The sequence below is a fragment of the Falco biarmicus genome, chromosome 4 (assembly GCF_023638135.1).
Source record: "Falco biarmicus isolate bFalBia1 chromosome 4, bFalBia1.pri, whole genome shotgun sequence".
Lineage (NCBI taxonomy): Eukaryota > Metazoa > Chordata > Aves > Falconiformes > Falconidae > Falco > Falco biarmicus.
This window is the reverse complement of record NC_079291.1, coordinates 56,859,480-56,877,802: the sequence shown is the minus strand read 5'-3', so window position 1 is coordinate 56,877,802 and position 18,323 is coordinate 56,859,480. Positions and strand designations below refer to the sequence as shown.

At 42.8% G+C, this 18,323-nt stretch overlaps 1 protein-coding gene across 1 annotated transcript in view; it reads left to right on the top strand.

Moving 5' to 3' along the window:
* The window catches only part of OXSR1 (oxidative stress responsive kinase 1), a 93,627-nt gene that overhangs the window by 7,557 nt on the left and 67,747 nt on the right, over positions 1-18,323 (top strand). Inside the window, exon 2 of the mRNA XM_056336287.1 lies at positions 12,577-12,689. Within this exon, the coding sequence (XP_056192262.1) occupies positions 12,577-12,689 (113 nt within the window). The remainder of the gene's footprint in view (positions 1-12,576; positions 12,690-18,323) is intronic.

Here is an 18,323-nt window from a genome sequence, read left to right as displayed (position 1 = left end):
AGAGTGAAATTTTGACCTTGGAGTACTCCACCTTGCTTCTGGTGAGATCTGACTGAGCTTGTGGCTTGGTCCTGTGGTATCCTCTGCTAGCTTACTGTGTGGAAGAAGTTAAGTTGCCTTTTGTCTTAGAGCAGAGGTAATTGACAAATTTTGCAGCTCATTAGAGGGGAGAGTGTTGTCAAGTAGGAAAATGATTGAAAATACTAGTTGTGAAATTGTATTGATGTGCAGGACGAGCGATTATTGCATCTTGTGGCAATTCAACATGTTTTGTAAAACTGAAATTTTCCTAAATGTTGGATGAAAGCTCTGTAGTTGCTGCTGTACAGTTTGTGAATTTTCATTTTTGATTCATTCTAAGTCAGGTTCTTGCTAATTTCTGATCTTCAGGGGATTTTGAGTCCATTTTATTGGGTTTCAGGGTGCATTCCAGCCCTTCTGAAAAGGAAGCTTTGAAAATGGTGCAGAGCGTAGTGGAAAACGCCATTTGAAAAAGTGAGAAAGCAAGTTAATAGCTGTGGGATGAGAGCACTTACAGACTTTTTCTTAAGAAAATTAGCTGGCCGTGCTTAGAACTGAAAACTGTTGAGGTAAGTGGGGGAGCTGGAACAGCAGTGAGGCATTTCAGGCCATCTCCAGCTTCAGGCAGGCAACACAATGTTAGGTTATCTTGGTGGCTTAAAAACTCATAAATTGAAGACAATGCTTCTTGTCACGAGGTAAACACCTTTCCTGCAAAATCCCCAGGGATGGATTTCATTATGTCAATTTTCAGAACAGAAATGGAAAGCTACTGTTACTTGTTTTGATGAGATGCAGAGCCAGAAAGGACTGTTAAGAGTCATGGAGTCCAGTTCCCTGCTATAGCTGATGCCAAATTGTATAATCCCTATACCAAATTAATGAATGCTTGCGTTTGAAATGGTGCATGGGGGAATTACAGGCACACGTTCTATTAAATGCTCAGACTTCCTTGTGACCCTGTCATCGCTGTATGAAACAGCTGCTTAATGAATTCCCTATGACAGTGGGAAGTAACAATGCCTTCTCTTATGTAGCATGTGTCTATAGCTCAGTGGTTTTTTTTGGTGGTGTTTTTTTTTTTTTTTTTTACACTGCTTGCTTTACATTCAGGCTGTAATCTGCAAGGATACTTCCCAGTGAAGGCATGGAAGAGCTGCAGCTTGGTGTTCGTGCTGTCTCCAAACCTTAAAATATGTTGACTACAAACATCTCTGACTTGTGATTCCTTAAGATCTGCCAGTGGAAAAGAGTCCTTTGGAAACTTGATGGGTTATATGGCCTCACCTGTAAGAACTTTATGTCCTGGGCCACTTCTTTATGAACTTCTTTCCGTTTCTCACCTTGTGAGGTAGAGCACCAAGCAAGTTGAAAGCTGAGGCTGTAAATTCCATCCCTTCACTAAAGTAAAAATTGTCATTGAGGATGCCATGTGGTGTCTAATAAATAACTTGTTATTAACAGCTAAGAAATACCTTGGTATTGACTTCCAGCAAACTGTACTTCACTGAAAAAAGCATCTTGAGCATGAGCTGTTTTCCTGTTGAACAACTCACCAATGCAAATCTTTATTTGAACAGCTGAGAGGCTGGTGGACTAGGAGCCTGAATGTAGTTACTTGTTCGGATCCTAAGGCTCAGGGTGGTTCTCATTACTCTTGGTTAAAGAATGTAATTTTTAACCAGTGGGCTAATCTTGTGTGCTGAACACACTAATAGATGCAGAAAAGACTTACTAGATCAAGTTATTCCCTGAAAAGAAGGGATGATACCCTTTAAGAGAGGACTTATGAGATATTTTAGGTAAATAAGCTTTTAAGTAACCACTGTACTATCAGATATCTGCACTGTATGCAGACAGATTGTTCTGTTTAGTAATTGTCAACTGTAGAAGATATTTTATTTGGCCAGGATTCCACATTTGAGACAGAGTTCAGAGATAAAGGTTGGGAGGGAGGAAAGGAGAGCGCTGGCTTGGCTACCGTACCAGGGCTGTGTGTTGAGCCTTGGTAATACCTGATGACAGCCAGTATGATATTTACATTGCTGCATATACCATAAAGACAACTGACAGAGGGAAGGTTAAATCTTTTCCAGTAATATTGCGGTGTTTGGAAATGAGATGTTTGAGCCTGCTTTCCATTGTGTAGAATTAACACTGCATAGCACCAGTGCCCTTTAAATTAGCCAGAGATGTTGGCATGAAATCAAATAAATATAATTGGTTTCAAACTGAAAATCTAATTTAGGCATGCTAATAGCATCTTAAGTAAATGTGGCAGGTCATGCAGGACTTGTGTAACTGGCCCTTGGAGCTTATTGTAGTTACTGCCATGGGGCAAACTGTCTCAAAGGTGTTCCCCAAATCACCTGGGCACCTTGTGCAACTTGAGGGTGTTTGTGTTTTCTGGTGAGGTCCTGGTCTCTTCCCTGCAGACCGTCAGTAGTGTTTCTATCCTTTTCTGGAGGTGGGCTTCAGGTTAAATCATACCAGCTTAAGGGTATGATGGGGATGGATGCGAGTTTGCACTAATTGGGGATATCCGAGGGGCTGCAGGAGATTAGGCATACAGTCAACAGCAGCACCCTCTCTTCCATGCTTTGGTGTTTGCAGTGGAAAGGTTGGGGAGACTATCAGATGAGCTGATACTCGTCCCTGTTAATCCTTCTTTCTGCTGATACCATCTGTGACCAGTGGATTTTTTTTTTGCCGTTGTTTTTTTTCTCCTTGTTCTAGTTCTTGTTCTAGTGTAGGGTCTGATGGTTGGGCAGCTGTAGCTGTTTGCTGTGTCCAGCACTGCTTGCTGGTCGGGAGGCAGCTGAAAAGCCTGGCTCAGCTGCATGCACTGTAAACTGGTGACTGTAGGTGAAGCAGTTAATTGGTGAAATCAAATGGCAAAGTGACCTGGTGACAATTTTGTTTTGCTGACATGCTTTGCATGACCACCCTTATTCCTTACCCTCTGTTACAGTCCTGGCTTGTGTTACATTGACAGGCTGACAGTTTTCTCTCCGAAGCTGTCTCTTCTGTGCTTAGTGTGTACGGATCCTAACCTGAATGTTTGCTGAAGGTGGGAAAACAGATGATGTTTTTCTGTGTTCAGGGCCTAAGAGATATTGAAAGAGTTTTGAGAGAACAATGCAATGTGGGGTGGGGTGAAAATTTCCATAAGACTCCCCTTCCTTTCTGCAGAAACTTTGGCATTGAGTTGTGCAGTTTATAGTAGTTAGATCTCTCCACAGCATAGAAATCAGCCATTTATTTATAATGTAGAGTTTGAGGGGGCCATGGGGAGATGTACCCAGCCATGGCTATTGCCCGTCAGTTGCTGGTGGCTCTGAAAATTGTACTAGATTTCTTACAAGTGACTGGAGATGGGTTTGTAGTCGTCCTTTTGAATTTAAGAACTGAATTAAAGACCTGGGCAATAAGTGTGCAGTACTGAGTGTTTCTGTATTGATGGACCACTGGAGGGGAAGCATGTTTGAACAAGTGCTGGCAGCGTTGTATGAGCTTTGCTGGTTTATCGCTCTCCACTGTACATGGAGCATTTAGGAGTCTTGAGAAAGACATTGTCTTACATGGGCAGAAACCTCTGAGCTCTGAACAATGTGTGGTTTTCAGTGGTATTGTCAACAGTGAGAGCTCTCATCAAGATGGTGAATAATTCACTGTCGGCAAGTTTATGTGCAGTTCAAATATTTTGGCTATATTTGTCAGGGTTTAACCCCAGCTGGCAACTAAGCCTCACTCAGCCACTTGTTCACTCCGGTGGGATGGTGGAGAGAATTGGAAGTGAGAAAACTTATAGGTTGAGATAAAAAGTTTAATAGAGTAAAGCAGAATCCATGCAAGCGAAGCAAAACAAAGAATTCATTCACCACGTCCAATTAGCAGGCAGGTGTTCAGCCATCCTCAGGTGCAGGGCTCCATCATGCATAACAGTTATGTGGGAAGACAAATGCCATCACTCTGAATGCCCCCCTGTCCCCTTCCTGCTTTCCCCCCCAGCTTTATGTGCTGAGCGTGATGTTGTATGTCATGGAATATCCCTTTGGTCAGTGGGGGCCAGCTGTCCCGGCCATGTCCCCGGCCAGCACTGGTGGGGTGGGGTGAGGAGCAGAAAAGCCTTCTGCTTTGTGTGAGGCTGCTGGGCAATAACAAAAAGATCTTTGCATTGTCAACACTGTTTTCAGCATAAATCCAAAACAGTCTCATACTAACTACTATGAAGAAAAGTAACTATCCCACCCAAAACTAGCACAGTATTTCTAACTGGATAGCTGAGTTCCAGAAATCTGCTTCGCCTTATGTTCTGAAATTCTTTGAACATGCTCTATTAATGCTGGAATATTAGTTGTCTGCTGGACACTGCTCAATCGTTTCACGTTAGTACCTGCAAAGTTTCTCAGGCTTTGGGGAGGACATGTAATTGAATCAATGTAAAATTCCTTGTGTGTGAGTACTGTTTGAAATAAGTGGCCTCACAACTTGCACAGAATTGCAAAGTACTTGAGCTCCAGCTATACTGGAATAAATGATTAGAGGTCATTATGAAGACATACACCTGCAATTTAAATGAAACAAACAGGATTTCACAACTATTAACTGTGCTTTTTCCCATTCTTCCTTCCAATTCTTTCATTACAAGGTCTAGACTGTAGTCATCAGATGTGCTGGTGAGACATAGAAGTCATGTTTCAGTCTTAATTCTGTGCCTGGACATATTACCTCCCAATTATTACCCATTCTTAATGTGTTGTCCAGCAGATGCTCTATGTCTTAATGTATGTACAGTCACCTTTGGCTTGAACCCAGCTAAATGTCTGCAGCACTTGGCTGTGCTCAAGGTGAGCCTGGAAGGGGAATAAATGTGCTGCATTCGATGATGTGAGTTATGCCTTATTGAAGGCAGGGTGATATTTTGACATTGACCACGTGGAAATGTAAAGCTTTAGAATAATTTATTTAAAACAGGCTTGAGCTATTCTTTTTAAAGCCTTTTCCTCAGAAATATGAGGGTAGCTACTCTCTTGTGAATGTGAGAGTTAAACTATTATGCCTGCCTGTAGAACTGCTGCACACATATAATGCAGGTGTCTTCATGTATAGTGTGTACTTACATTGTAATATATAGTCAGTGGGCGTTGCTGGTTTTCCTCCGCTCTCCCTTACAGGGTTTAAAATTGGCTTCCTCAACTGTTCAATTAAAAGTGCTGTCGCTTTCTGGCTTTGCTTACACTTCTTTTATAGTAGATAATTTATTTCCTCCCTGCACTGTATTATCCTCTTCTCTACTCAGTATCTTTTCTGTCTCTGCTGTAGATCAAATACTGCATGACGAGTTGAGAGAAGGTGCACCAAGTTACACCGGGCCACTTACTACCTCTACCAGGGTTTTAAATGTGGTATTGCTGTCTTGCGCTGTGGATGTGTCATCCTTCAGCTTGCAGAGAAATAAATGTAAAGCCCTGGTTCTTCTCTCTGTGGGAAATACTATTCATAGTAAATGTGTATCAGGACTGGGTGGTGGAAAGGTGTCTGGGAGTGAGTGTGACTGTGTTGGTGCAACTCCGGGAGCTTCCTGGGTGTGTGTCATCACTCAGTGCCTTGCTGTGGGAGGGAAACTCAGCTTGCTGTTGTGATTTTGTAGCTTTTTTTTGTCATCTTGGTCATTAATTGTTCTGCTACTGCTTTAGTTTCCAACAGGTTTTCCAATGAGACACAGAACAAAACCGAATGAGTTCTCCCTTACTGGTTTTGCTGTTCCTCACAGTGTTTTAACAACAGTATTCAGAGTTGGCATGCTGTTTGGGTTTGCTCTGAGCAGTGCTAAAGCACCCGAGTGATCTTTCTGCTGATGCAGGGCTGTAACTTCATTTCTAGCATTAACATTTACAACACTCTTTCTGCAGTACTGTGCTGAGTAGGTGATGCTTTCCTGTGAAAGCGTTTCTCCTCACCGTGGGTGCACAGATATTTTTGTCCCCTCTGTGGCAGTACTAGGAATGTGTCTGAGTCCCGTTATGAATTCCCATTGGGTTTATTGATGCTATTTGTTACTGTCAGTGTGGATTGCATCTTCTGTTTTGTAGCAGGAATTTGATGTGTAGTAGGTGGTAGCTTGAAGAACTATGACTGCATTCAAGAACTATTAACGTTGTGTTACTTCCCTCTTCCTGAATCATGGGGCTTGTGCCAGGAAGACTTTTGACATCCAGTGGACTCTTCTTACCAGGTCCTGCCTGGGGAAAGGATTATTCTCACCCCATATGCGGCTGGCTACAAATTTAAGAGGAGGCTTTTTTGCTAGCTTCTTTTTAGAAGAGGCTCGTTCTTTGTGAGGGGACTCTTCTCTCACCAGAAGGCTCAAATGATGTGGAGAAAATAGAGGCATAACTTTGCCTTCACAGCAAATGGACCAAACAATGCAAGACCAGTCTGAGTTTGCAATCTGGTACTTAATTTCTGGTTTAATTAGATCTGTATCTGCCCTATACTCTGTAAGAATGCCTAAGAAATTCTATTCCCAGTCTTGTAGCTTCTTGTTTTATTACTGTATTGTCCTTGGAACGAGTAACGGCAGAGCAGGGCTCCCACAGCTCTTTGGCATGAAGCTGTCAAAGAGTTGAAGCATCCGGAGATGGAGGTTCCTGTCCCTGTGCCTGCAGTGGCAGGGGTGAATACTGAGTCTGTGTTATAAAGCATTAAATGTCTCCTGGGCTTTGGGTGTCCTGTCTGTGTGACCTGGAGTAAGGACCATTAACGTCACATCCTTGGCCGGGAGACCTTAGTGTGTGTGTGATTCCATGGCAGGATCTTCTGCTCATTGTTGTAGATGTGTAATTCCGTAAAACAGATATGGAGTGAAGCAAACTGTCTACTTCTCTCGATGTTTCTGCAGCTAATCACAGCAGGGTGGTTTCTTTGGTTGGTGTAACCAGCAGGGTGTAAGACAAACCCTTTGAGAGGCCGTGCCAGAGCCCACAGGACAGGGTTCTGAGTTTTTATCTGTTTTTACTTGTAACTGGATACCTGGAGCCCGAAAGGCATTGCTTGGTCCAGAGCAGCCTTGCAGGGAAGTGTTTTGTGTGCATTGTTCGTAAGAGGAAAACCCGGGGGCACAATTATAAACAGAGCCTGCGTCACAAGTGGCTTTCTGGCACTGTGCTCCAGATAGTGGAGGATGGATTCCAGATCTCGCTTAAAAATAGAGAGCTTGTGTGTGTACTGGGGAATGGTGAAAGGAGAGGGCAGGGTTGTGCAGAGGTGTTCAGCTGAGCATGGTCTAATGCTGGAGGAGACTTGGGAACATGACTTGTGGAGGCAGGCTGGGAGAGCTGGATTTCTTCACTGTTAGAGGAATAAGCTAAGGGGGGATGTTGTCCTCAGCCATGTAATGGGAGGTCACAGAAGAGATGAAGGTGGACTCTACAGAGGTGCACAGTGAAAGGCCATAGCTGAGAGCAATGCTGGGAAATCTGATAAGGTACTGAGCTGAAAAAACTTTCATTTTACTCTGGGAGGATGAGTGTATTTCCTCACTGGAGGGGATTTGATACCATGTTCAGACTGATGCTCCAAGACTATTATGGAGGATATTCCTGGTTGAAACAGCTTTGTGAGCAACTGAATTACCCTGAAGTGAAATTTTCACATCTCCCAGGTTACCTAAAACTCTGTTTGCAGTAGTGGGATGGATTTGAAGCTTGGACAACACTGTTTTGTGAGCACCCTTTCTATGTAGCTGCTTTTAATTGTCATTGCATCTAGTGAGGGAATGTTCTAGAGCCAGGATTTGATGTTTGTCTTGTGACCATTTGGCATGACTGTTCCCATTGCTTAAGCACATCTCTCTGCCAAAAGGACCTCTGGCTTCAATTGCATTTGCCTGGGAGGAGGCACCAGTACAATTCATCCCAGTGTTACTGGGAGAGCTGCAATGCCCTTGTGGTGGCAAATACTCAGTTGTCTTTGGAGACTGTGTATATGGACATGCTGTGTCCTCATGTCAGTCCCTTGTATTTCCGTACCTCCAAATAGCCTTGAAATCATTGGCTTCCATTAACTTTAACAGAGATCTTGGAGGGTTTTTCTTTTTCTTTCCTTTTTTTTTTTTTTTTTTTTTTTAAAACCAAGCTTCACATAAGTTATGTGGCAGTAAGTGACTTTAGAAGAGATGGTGTCCAGGCTCCCTCTGTGGGGAGTTTGTCTCAGCTTAGGGAGAGGTTCAAGCTGGAGCTCTGGATGCTGAAGATACAGGGAGCGTAGATCTGGGGTGCCAGAGGAGAAAACTTGGAAAAATGAAGCTTCAGTAACCGAGTGCTTGGGGAGTTTTTAGTTTGGGTTGTTTTCATCCTTTCAGAGGTTGGTTTTATTTCAGAAAGAACGGTTTAATCATAGAAACATGAAAGAAGCAAAGGTTAGAAAGGGTAAGTTTTCCTCCTTAGGCAGTGTTTCCTAAAGTAGGTCGTGACCCTCTTATGCAGGAATTTTGCAACTGCTATCCTAAGGGTTGGAACTGTATCAGAGAGGCTAGAGAGGTGAAAGCAGGGGGTGTTAAGCAGATCCTAATACCCACTTGGGGTCTCTTTCCTCCCCCCTCCCAGCCCTAAACAAAATGATCTCCTGCTTTTCAGGAATTAAACAGCAAGCATTTGGCTGTGCCCAGTTTTCATTGTTTTGCTAAGCTGTTATGCTGGAAGAGATTAACTAGGGAGTGAATTTTCTCCGAAAGCTGATCTTGAGGGAGGTAGTGTGAAGAGCCTCAGCGCTGACCTTGATCAGAGTGTCTTGAGGTGGGGAGCAAGCATGAACTGAGCACAGAAACATTAACCCAGTGCTGCCCATATTGCAGCTGAGCAGTGTGTGTGGGTGCAGTTGGCTCTGATCGCAGCAGATACGTCTGCTGGGAGAGCTGGTTTGTCCAAGTTGTGCTACCCTAGTACAAACTGCCCTTATGTTTTTTTTTTTTCTCATTGAAGTTGGCTCATGACAGCCAGAGAAATCTCTCCTCTCTCTACCTTTCCCTGTGTATTTGTTACCTGCTCCTAAACTTTAAAAAACTTCCTTGCCAGGCTTTTTATTTTTCTCTCTGTTGGTGTTGTCATGTCTTGCCTATGCTGTTTTCACTTAGCAATGTGTTTAGCATCCTTGCTACTGCTTCTTTCCTTTTCTTCTCTTGCCATCCTGGAATTTCATAAGCAAGTTGTATGGCTGCAAAGCCTGAAGTGGCCGTGTTGCTATGTTTTCTCTACTCTTCAAAGCAGCATGGAAACCTGTCTTTGTTTGGTCCCAGAAGCATGGCACGCCACTGCTGCTACCAAAGAGCAGCTTGCTTGTGGCACATCGTGCTGCAGCTTGGCTTAATCCTTGCTTGATACGCTTTTGAGATTTCATTGTTTCTCTATAATTAAGTGCTACAGAGGAGCTGAAAGAAATGACGAATTAGTTGGAGAGGGGGGGAGTGGGGAGAGCAGGTGGTGATCGAATTGAAGAGAGCTGCCAGAAAAGTAGGAGCAGCAGGGAATTAAATGGGAGGAGTCTTGAGTTCAGATGATTCCCTGCCATGTGCCCAGAAGGATTTAGTTTGGGATTTCATTACTGTTCAAAAAAATGCCATACACTCGTAACAGATCGGGTCCCTGTAGGCTGGGGCATTGTCCAAACACTTAGTGAAAAGCCATTTTTGCCCTGAAGTCCTAGTAAGCACTGATCAGACAGTCTCAAGGAGTGGGAAGGAGCCGTGGTATGCATGGTCCTGCTTTTAATTAGTCTGCATCTATTGTTTCTGGTAGTAACATCTAAAATTAAAACAGAGCCATTCTTTGTGTAGTCACTTCTGTAAAAACCTGGACTTCAGTATCGTCTTGTGAAAGATGTGGTCTGCAGTAGTGGTATCATGTCTGGCTTGTAAGAAGCATCTCTGCAGTCATGCTTACACGAGCTAGGCTTAACTGGCACAGAAATCCTGCCCGGTGCATTGTGTTGTGGGGGGAAGCGGGTGTATGCTGAAGCTACTGAGTGTCTGAGTTAGTGGGAAGAGTCTTTGAGCACAGATATCTTATGTTGATGGGGACTATGCAGGTAGCTTTAGAGATGAAAATACACACAGCAAAACCAACTGAAAAGCCCTGTGTGACAACATAGTCCTCTGAGGTCTGGCTTGTTGTTTTCAACCTCTGTTTATTACTATGCACCAAGACATCCAAAGCAAGAAATCATAATACTGGTGCTTTGAATGTGTCAGCAGCAACATTTCTTGTGGGATCTAACGCTTTCCAAAGGAGCGATCCAGGCACAAATGTTTTTTTGTTCTGAGTTCCAAAACACTATTGCTGTAGGGAGACCAGCAGTGCTAGGAAGTGCAGACTTGCTTCTCCTGCTTTTGTAACCACCTCTGTATACTCTGCTATCTTTATCTTGAGTCATTTTGTGCCTTCTCACTTTTTTGCCCCTCCCTTAGAGAAGCAGGTACTGGGTGGAGTGGAGCAGGTCAGTGCAACCCAGGATTCCCAGTCAGTGGGAATGTTTGTGTCAGGGCTGATGCTTTTGTGGTGGAGTCTTGTACATGCTACCTGCTGGGCAAAGCGACCACAGGGAGTGTATATGGAGGTTGTTTTTGGGGTGTTTGTCCCCTGCTTAATGTGGCTAGACTGCCTGCAGCAGGGCTGAAATACAAACTCAGCTGTCAAAATCTCCTCCCCTTGCTTTTTCCAAGTGCTTATTTTTTTTTTGTTAAAGGTCTGCCTAGACTCTTCCATCCATTGCTCAAGACCGTGCTTATGGCAGTCAAACTTTGTTTTCAGAGTCCTGTGTAAATAATCTTGCCCCTATTGCTATCCTTTTCTTCCACCTAAACTTCTCCTGGTAGCTTTGTTTTGTCCCGTGCTATGGATAGTGTCTGAAAAATAGTATGTGTGCAAGTAATAAATGGCCTCATTCTTGAACTTCTCAAAACCACATTTGCTTCATGAAACAGTACAGCTTTAGCAACCTTGCTGTTTTGTGTTCTGCGCATTGCTGCATTCTGCCATTAAAATGTAAACTCTTAAGCGCAGGGAGTCAACTGGAACTGGCAAGCTGATGCTGTTGTCCAGGGTACACTTGTAATGCCATATAAAGTGAAGTGAAACTCCTGTAGCTCCACTGTAGCAGGTACTGGTTGAAGATGAGGGGAGCAGTGTCCCACAGTTCAGGGCTTTGTAATGTATTTCAGTGTGACTCTGGATGGAGCAGTTTTCCCTGTATCATTCAGGGCTGGATTTCAAGCTCTTTCCCCCACCTGGCACTTTATGTATTAGAGTTTGACTGTGACTTGGTGCAACTTAATGTGAGAAGACTATTGATGGTGACTGTAGGGAGCTTCAGTAGCCTTCATTTGAAGATGAGATTGAAAGCTTTTGCCCCCAGTTTATCTGAATATACTAGAAAAAAGTTTGAAAAAATATGCTTGTCTTCTATTGCAGAATCTGGAAGTAGTTTTTACAGCATTAAGAATAGGAGAATCTGGTAAAACAGGTGTGTTACTCTGAAGTGGAGTATAGCTGTTCTAATCTCCCTTATCAGCCCAAATTGGCTTGAGAGCTGTGCCTGGGATGATGAACAAAATAGCTGTGGGTTTATTTTTAATGGCATTTTTTTTTAGGTATTGGCAGTAGGAAGCTATTGAACTATTTTCTGCCTATGCTACCCCCTTTTTTATTTGAATTTATTCCATTCCAGTGAAGTGTGTAAATGTGGGGAGGCAGGGTGAAGGCAGAAGGGAAAGCAACAAGGCCTCCTATTGATGAGGTGACTGTTTCTGGAGGCCAACAAATACAGGCTTAACATCAACTATATTTTAAATCTTACTGTTGCAAATTCCTTTTCATATCAAAGGATATGATATTGCTGGGCACTCTTATCCCTACTTCTAGCAGTTTGAACAACTGTGCATAAAAATGTGGTATTTTTTCCCTATTGGAATTTAAATGTTCTCCGGCTGTGGTTTTCAACCCAAACACCGAGGCGGTGTGCTACTATGTGAGAACTGGAGCTGAACAGGCTTGAATGAAGCCTACTTCGTGTCTTCGCATAAAATGAGGAGGGATGGGAACAGCAATTAGTACATTAAAAATACTTGAAAAATCTCATTAGTGTTTGTAGCAAAGAGCTGGGCTTGTTTTGACACTTTGGGTGAGCATATCAGGTTAAAAGCCTGTGTGACCTCAGTGGCCTTTCTTTTAAAAGTACATGAGAAGAATCACTCCTGTAAGTAAGCTGGAGTCTGGAGGTTTATTTTTTTGGTCTGCAGAGCTGTAATGATCCCTGTGAGGGATCATAAAGATCTGCTTGTTTTCATTTGGTTAGCCCAACACTTTGATGTTGCAGCTGAGCTGAGCCAGAGTTGCACAGATCTAGGGCATGGCATGCCTGTGAGGTTGCCTTCACTGGGTTTCACCTGCCTCTGCTGTCTTTACTAACTGGCATTATGTAATTTTGTTATCTCACCTCCCTTCCTTTCTGCTGAAGTCCTGTAAGATATTGCTAACTGTCTGTCTTTTTCACCCACAGGGAGTGGAGCGACTGCAGTGGTGCAGGCAGCCTTCTGTGCTCCAAAGAAGGAGAAGGTGGCAATTAAACGGATCAATCTTGAGAAGTGTCAGACAAGCATGGATGAACTCCTGGTATGCAGTCAAAATTGTCTGGGGAGTTGTATTTCAGTTAGCATAATCTCTGTGTTTGCTAGGTGCCTTAAACAACCTTTCTTGACATGGTGTGAGGGTGAGGGGACTTGACTGACTTCACTAGAGGCAGTTCAGTTGTCCTGGTTGTGGGACACAGTACTTAAAATGTTAAAAAGATCCGACTGTTTTAGGACTTCAGACTATTTGTTTAGAGTTAAGCACTTTGTATAATCACTTTGTTTTGAACAGTTAATGTGCAAGTGTGAAGCTCTGCTGTACCTACAAGAGGTCTGCAGCTTGAGGTGGATCCAGAGCTACGTGCTTCCAGAATCTTAAATTTTAAAGGGAATGGTTTTGCTTTCTTTTCCTGCAGTTCTTTAAATTCCCCCCAGCCCCTCCTTCACCCGTGATGGGAAAACCTGAATGAATTAGCTCTTGTTCCTAATCTCTTTCTGGTACTGATGCCAGCTAAGGGATCACTCTGACATATTGCAGGCTGCCATATGGAAACCCGCACTAATCCCGAGTTCAGGACAGGAGGTAGAGTCCTTTAGAGCTGTAGTTCAGTAATTTTCTTCTGCTGTGTGCCTATTTTGTCAAGATTTTTCTGAATGGAAAATAGTTTCTGGCAGGTAGTTGTGGTAACTAAAATTTCCTTTTTCTCATTTGGCTTGTATGTTGATGGGCTGCTTTGTGTTCTCCTTTCTGTGTGTGTTAGCTTGGTGCTTCTGTAGTGCAGTAGCTGTCACATTCACCTCACATGTGGAAGGTCCCTAGATTTAAGCCAGGCAGTAATAGGCATTCCTGTGAATGTCGAGGTGTCTCCACTAAAGATGAGAAAGCTCTCTTGGGTGAAGCTTCCCATAGTAAATATTGGCTGGCACAGGTTGAGGGTAGGTGGAGAGATAAGGCCTCGTACCTCCTTTGGTTTTAAAGCAACTACCCAAGTCTTTTTTTAATCTTGTCTCTCTGTCTTTCCGCTTGCATCTTGACATTTTCTGTAGTGTTATGTCAGGCACTTGTTTTCGTAATTGCAATTAGAAAGTAGAACAGAGACAGTTCAGGAGTCCTGGCTAGCTCTACACATGTACGATCTTCAGCAAGTTGCTTGAGCCATGGTTCCAGTTTCCATCTAGTGACTAATGCTATTTTTATCATTATAGGTATCTGCAAATCTGCTCTTGTAAAGAGGAAAGGCTCCATCCAAGCTGTCACATTTTAGCGTGCCTGTGAAGAGTTGCATGTAGGACTCCTGGATGACCTGTGTTCAAATCCTCTTATGGCTCATACTAGTGTAGGAGTTCAAGATCTCTTCCCTTTTCGCAGTTGGTCTTTTTGTACTGATACCGACCCCTGATAATATTTTCAGGTCTTTTATGTGGCTTGTCCGTACTGCTCTGCCTCAGTTATATTCCTAACTATTGTCATGATGTAGTAATTGAGATTTAGTCTTCAAGTAATTGCCAGTTCCAGCTAAAAGGGTTAGGTTCAGAAAGATACGCTACAGAGACTTGGCATGTAATTTTAGATAAGTACTTCTAATTGCACATTTTAAATCTCTGGCTGACCTGTTCCTCACAATGATTTTTCTTGTTTTGAGTAGGACTGCAATGAATTGCTGTTGTCAGCTCTCCTAAGCTTCCAATTTTGTGACCAGATCTAGTGTGGGTCCTTCTGTAGGCTTGTGTATGCAACTGTAGATGTTCTTGAACTTAAAATCATGCAGAGGTGGAGGGTTGAAGGGGGTGGTTCTGAGATGTAGCAGCTTCCTGGGCCAGTGGTCACAAAGATAGATGTAGTGTGTGAGAAAGTGTTTTCCCTGGGTTTGTTCTGAATTTGTCAGTTTGAGTGTTGTTTCCCAGTGCAAGAGCCAAAAGGATGGAAGTTCCTGATTTCCCTGCTCTGCTCTTACCTTTCCAACTTCTTATCTTGTCTTCATATTTGCTTGTTCCTCAAAGTAAATATTCTCAAGCCTTTCAGTATTGTAATCTCCCTTCCTGGCAGTTTCCCCGGTCGGTTTAAATACTTTTTTTGAGTAACTACTTGTTACTGCAGGATTGGGATTTTTGAATTTTTTTTCCCCTTCCAAAAAATGTATATTTAAGTCTTTGCAGGTTACAGTGGTTTTAAGAAGCAAGTGGAAAGAGAAATATGATGAGTTCATACTGTATGCCCCCTCCTTGCTTTCTCTTCTTCCCCAATGCAGTTAAAACATGAACTCAGGCTTTTATTAGATCCATTATCCTTCAGCACCGCAGAAGGATATCAGCACTATAGTCAGCTTATGGTAAACTCTGATGTACCGCCTGGGGTCAGGACAGTGCTTTTGTATTAGAGCACTGCCCAGTTGTTAGGCAGTGGGGCAGAAAAGGGAAAATTGTGCTTAAATTCTTCTAAGATTTTTTTTTTCTGCAGTGCTTCAGACCCGTAAGCCTTCTCTACTGAAGCAAGCTTGTTTATTCCCAGAATCTGCCTAGCAAAGAGGGTTAAACAGTGTTACGTTTCTTGGGAGAGGGTAGGGAGAGCAGCAAACAGTTCTGCCATTGATAAGGATGACTTGTCTCTTCTATGACTCTTTCATTGCCTGTACTGCTTAGTGGCTGGTGGTTCTATTTCTTATGATGGAGGAGAAGAGGAAGGTTATGTTGGAGTGGGGTTAGGAAATCCACAGTGAGTGGCTCAATTGCAGGCTGAGCGGATGAATGAGCTTCCTTTAAGCTTCTATGGCAGTTGGTGCCCAGAGGCTGAGGAATCTGGGACTGTCTCCTAGCTTGTGGAGATGCTATGTTTAGGGTGATTGAGTGGTATGGCTTGGCTTGTGGAAGGTACTGATCTTGATCCTTGTATCTCAGCATGCACTTGAGCAGTGTGGGTGGTCAGGAATAACCTGCACACTTTGCGAATGCTGAATGACATTCTAGATTAATGCAGTGGCTTAATTTATTGCTGCTACAGGGTACGGAAATGTAGAAAGGACCAATTTTGTTGCACCATGAGCAAACCAACTCAAGGGCATTCAGCTCTTCAGCAGAAGTGTTAATTGCTGTAAAGAATATAAGCAGGAGTAAATGCCGCATAGAGAAGTGGCTCTTTCTAGCCCAGCTACTGAATTAGGTGATGTTAGTCAGGAATTTTTCAGTGCTTGATTTTTATCTTTTTTCTCCCTGCATGTTTTTGAATTGTCTCAGGTCTTTCTGAGACTGCATGTGTGTTTACAATATGGCTTACAATTATTCTTGCTGACCACTGTAACTGGGAGTGGAGTGTAAGGATAGGTGGTCAGATAGTATTTTTTACAATTGATCTTGGACTTTCTGATTTGTTAGTGAAGTTCCACTTCTTACTTGTCTTACAAGCCCACAGTAGTTAACAAATCTATGCAGCATTTGGTGTGTGTTTGAAAACAGTCTGCTCATGTGGTGTACTTCACCACTGGACACTGTTCACTGCTGTGTTTTGCTCTTATCTCTCCTTCCCTTTGTGGGATGCTGGTTGCATTGCTGCTGTTGCTGATCCTTGAAACACGGTGGTATAACATCTCCCACAAAATAACCATGCTTCAGGCTTTTTTTGTTATATGTGTGTTATTGTTTTAAAGAATTATTGTTCTAAAAGGCCTTAAATCTCCCCTCTGTCCAGCAAACTCTGCTTCATTTTCATGCAGTTAAAGCTGAGTTAGCTTTCTTTCATCGAGGTGGGTTTTTTCCTCTGTGCTTTGAGTAGCAGATGATGTGGGTTGTCAGCTTAGCAGTCAGTAGGAATCCCGAACAGCAGAGAATAAACATAAGCTATGGGGTATTGCACATTGGGCTTTTCCATCTGGGGGAAACTCCTGCCTGTTCAGTTCCTAGGGTTATTCAACAGGAGATGGGTTCAGGAAGGAGCATGGGAGATGTGGTATTGGTGCTCCTAGGAAGGAGCTCCAAACTCTTCTTCATCCGGAAGCTGATGGTACTGGGCCTGATGGGTCTACACACAATGGTAAGGTGAAGGTACTGCTGTGGTCAGAGGGCAGTTAAGGAAGCAGAGGGAACAAGTTTAACTGCAACAAAAAGAAATGTCCTTTTGAATTTCATGGAATTAACCTGGGGGACTTGCTGCCAATAATACAGAGATCAAACATTGCGTGAGATTAAATAAATCAACCTATAGTTGAGAAGGTTAAATTAGATAGGATTTAAAAAAAGGATTATGTACTCCCCTGGTTTAAAGTATAAGCCAACTGTTAACTGCCCAGGCTTAGTCAGAAGTCTTCCCTCTGGGCAGATAATTGTGTAACTCCTTGTTACAGCATTTTACACCTTCTTTTGAAGTCTTGGACAGGATATTGAAGTGGCTTTGATCTGACAGAGCAGTTCCTACAAGTGGATTAACCAGACTGTCTTACAGTGGTTGGGAGCAAAGCAGCAGACTGCTGTAGAAGTAGTACAGATGTTTCATCCATGCCTGTCATCTTATGGGAATTGCCATTATAATTCCATTTGCAGTCCTGAGGACCTTTACTCTTGCTCCAGGGGAGAAAGTCGCCCAGTGTCAGTGCCAGAGTCTCTGACGTATAATGCGTGGCTCCTGCATGGTTGTTTGATATGCTGTGTTATGTGTTTCTTGCATGATGGGATTGCAGCTTTATGGAAGGCTTAAACCAAAGCTGGGTAGAGCTTGGTTGTATTGTTTCTCAAAGCTACAACAACAGAAATCTTAATTACTGTGCTGTTGAAGTAGTCTTTTTTTTTTTTTTTGTTAAAAGTTCATGTTGAACATCAGGATTAATGGTGGGTAAAATCCTGAACATAACATAATGTCTTCCTTCACATTGACTGGATGAGCATGAGATGGTGTATGTAAATAACTTCAGAGAGTTTGCAATTGACTGTGTGGACAAATGGCAGATTTAAGGCATTGTTGAGATGTGAAGACTTAGTGATCTGAACAACTGTAAAGGTCAATGAAATGTTAGTTGGTGAAGTGAGTAAAGCTGGTTTTGCTTGTGTCTGTGAGATGTCACTTGCCCATTTGCTTTGTGGCTGAAACAAAAAAAAAAAAAGGCATGTATGAGTTGCTACACCACGGCAGTTTTAAACATCTGCTTCCTTCATGGCTTTGTCACTCAATACTGCAGACCTTGAAAGAGGGAATGACCTTTGAATGATGCTGAAAGATAGCCACTGAAATGGGCAATTGCTGAATGACTGCCATAGGGGTGGTTTGTTCCCATCACCTAAAGATTAATTTATGGTTGAAGCCTTCTTAATCCCTTTCAGTATTTCTTTTCCACTGTTGCTCTGGGTGGGCTAATCTAATCCCTTTTTAATCATGCCAGCCTATCTCCTGTAGCCACATATTGAGGTAAGGAGTTGAACTGGATAATCCAGAGGTGGAAGTTGGATCAGAATCTCTGATTTTGAGGTTTATGCTTTTTCCATACTCCTTCAAAAAATGTCTCGGGTTGATTGTGGATTTTTTTGGGTGTGTGATGTTTAAAAATGGAAATGAATTAATATTCTCAATTTTAAACCACTAGACTAAACCATCAGAATTTCACTTGGAGCAAAATTTGAACAGTTATGGCTGCCTGTAGGACAGGAGCTCTAAATCCTGCTTTAAAAGGACGAACAACAGCTTTAATGCCTTATA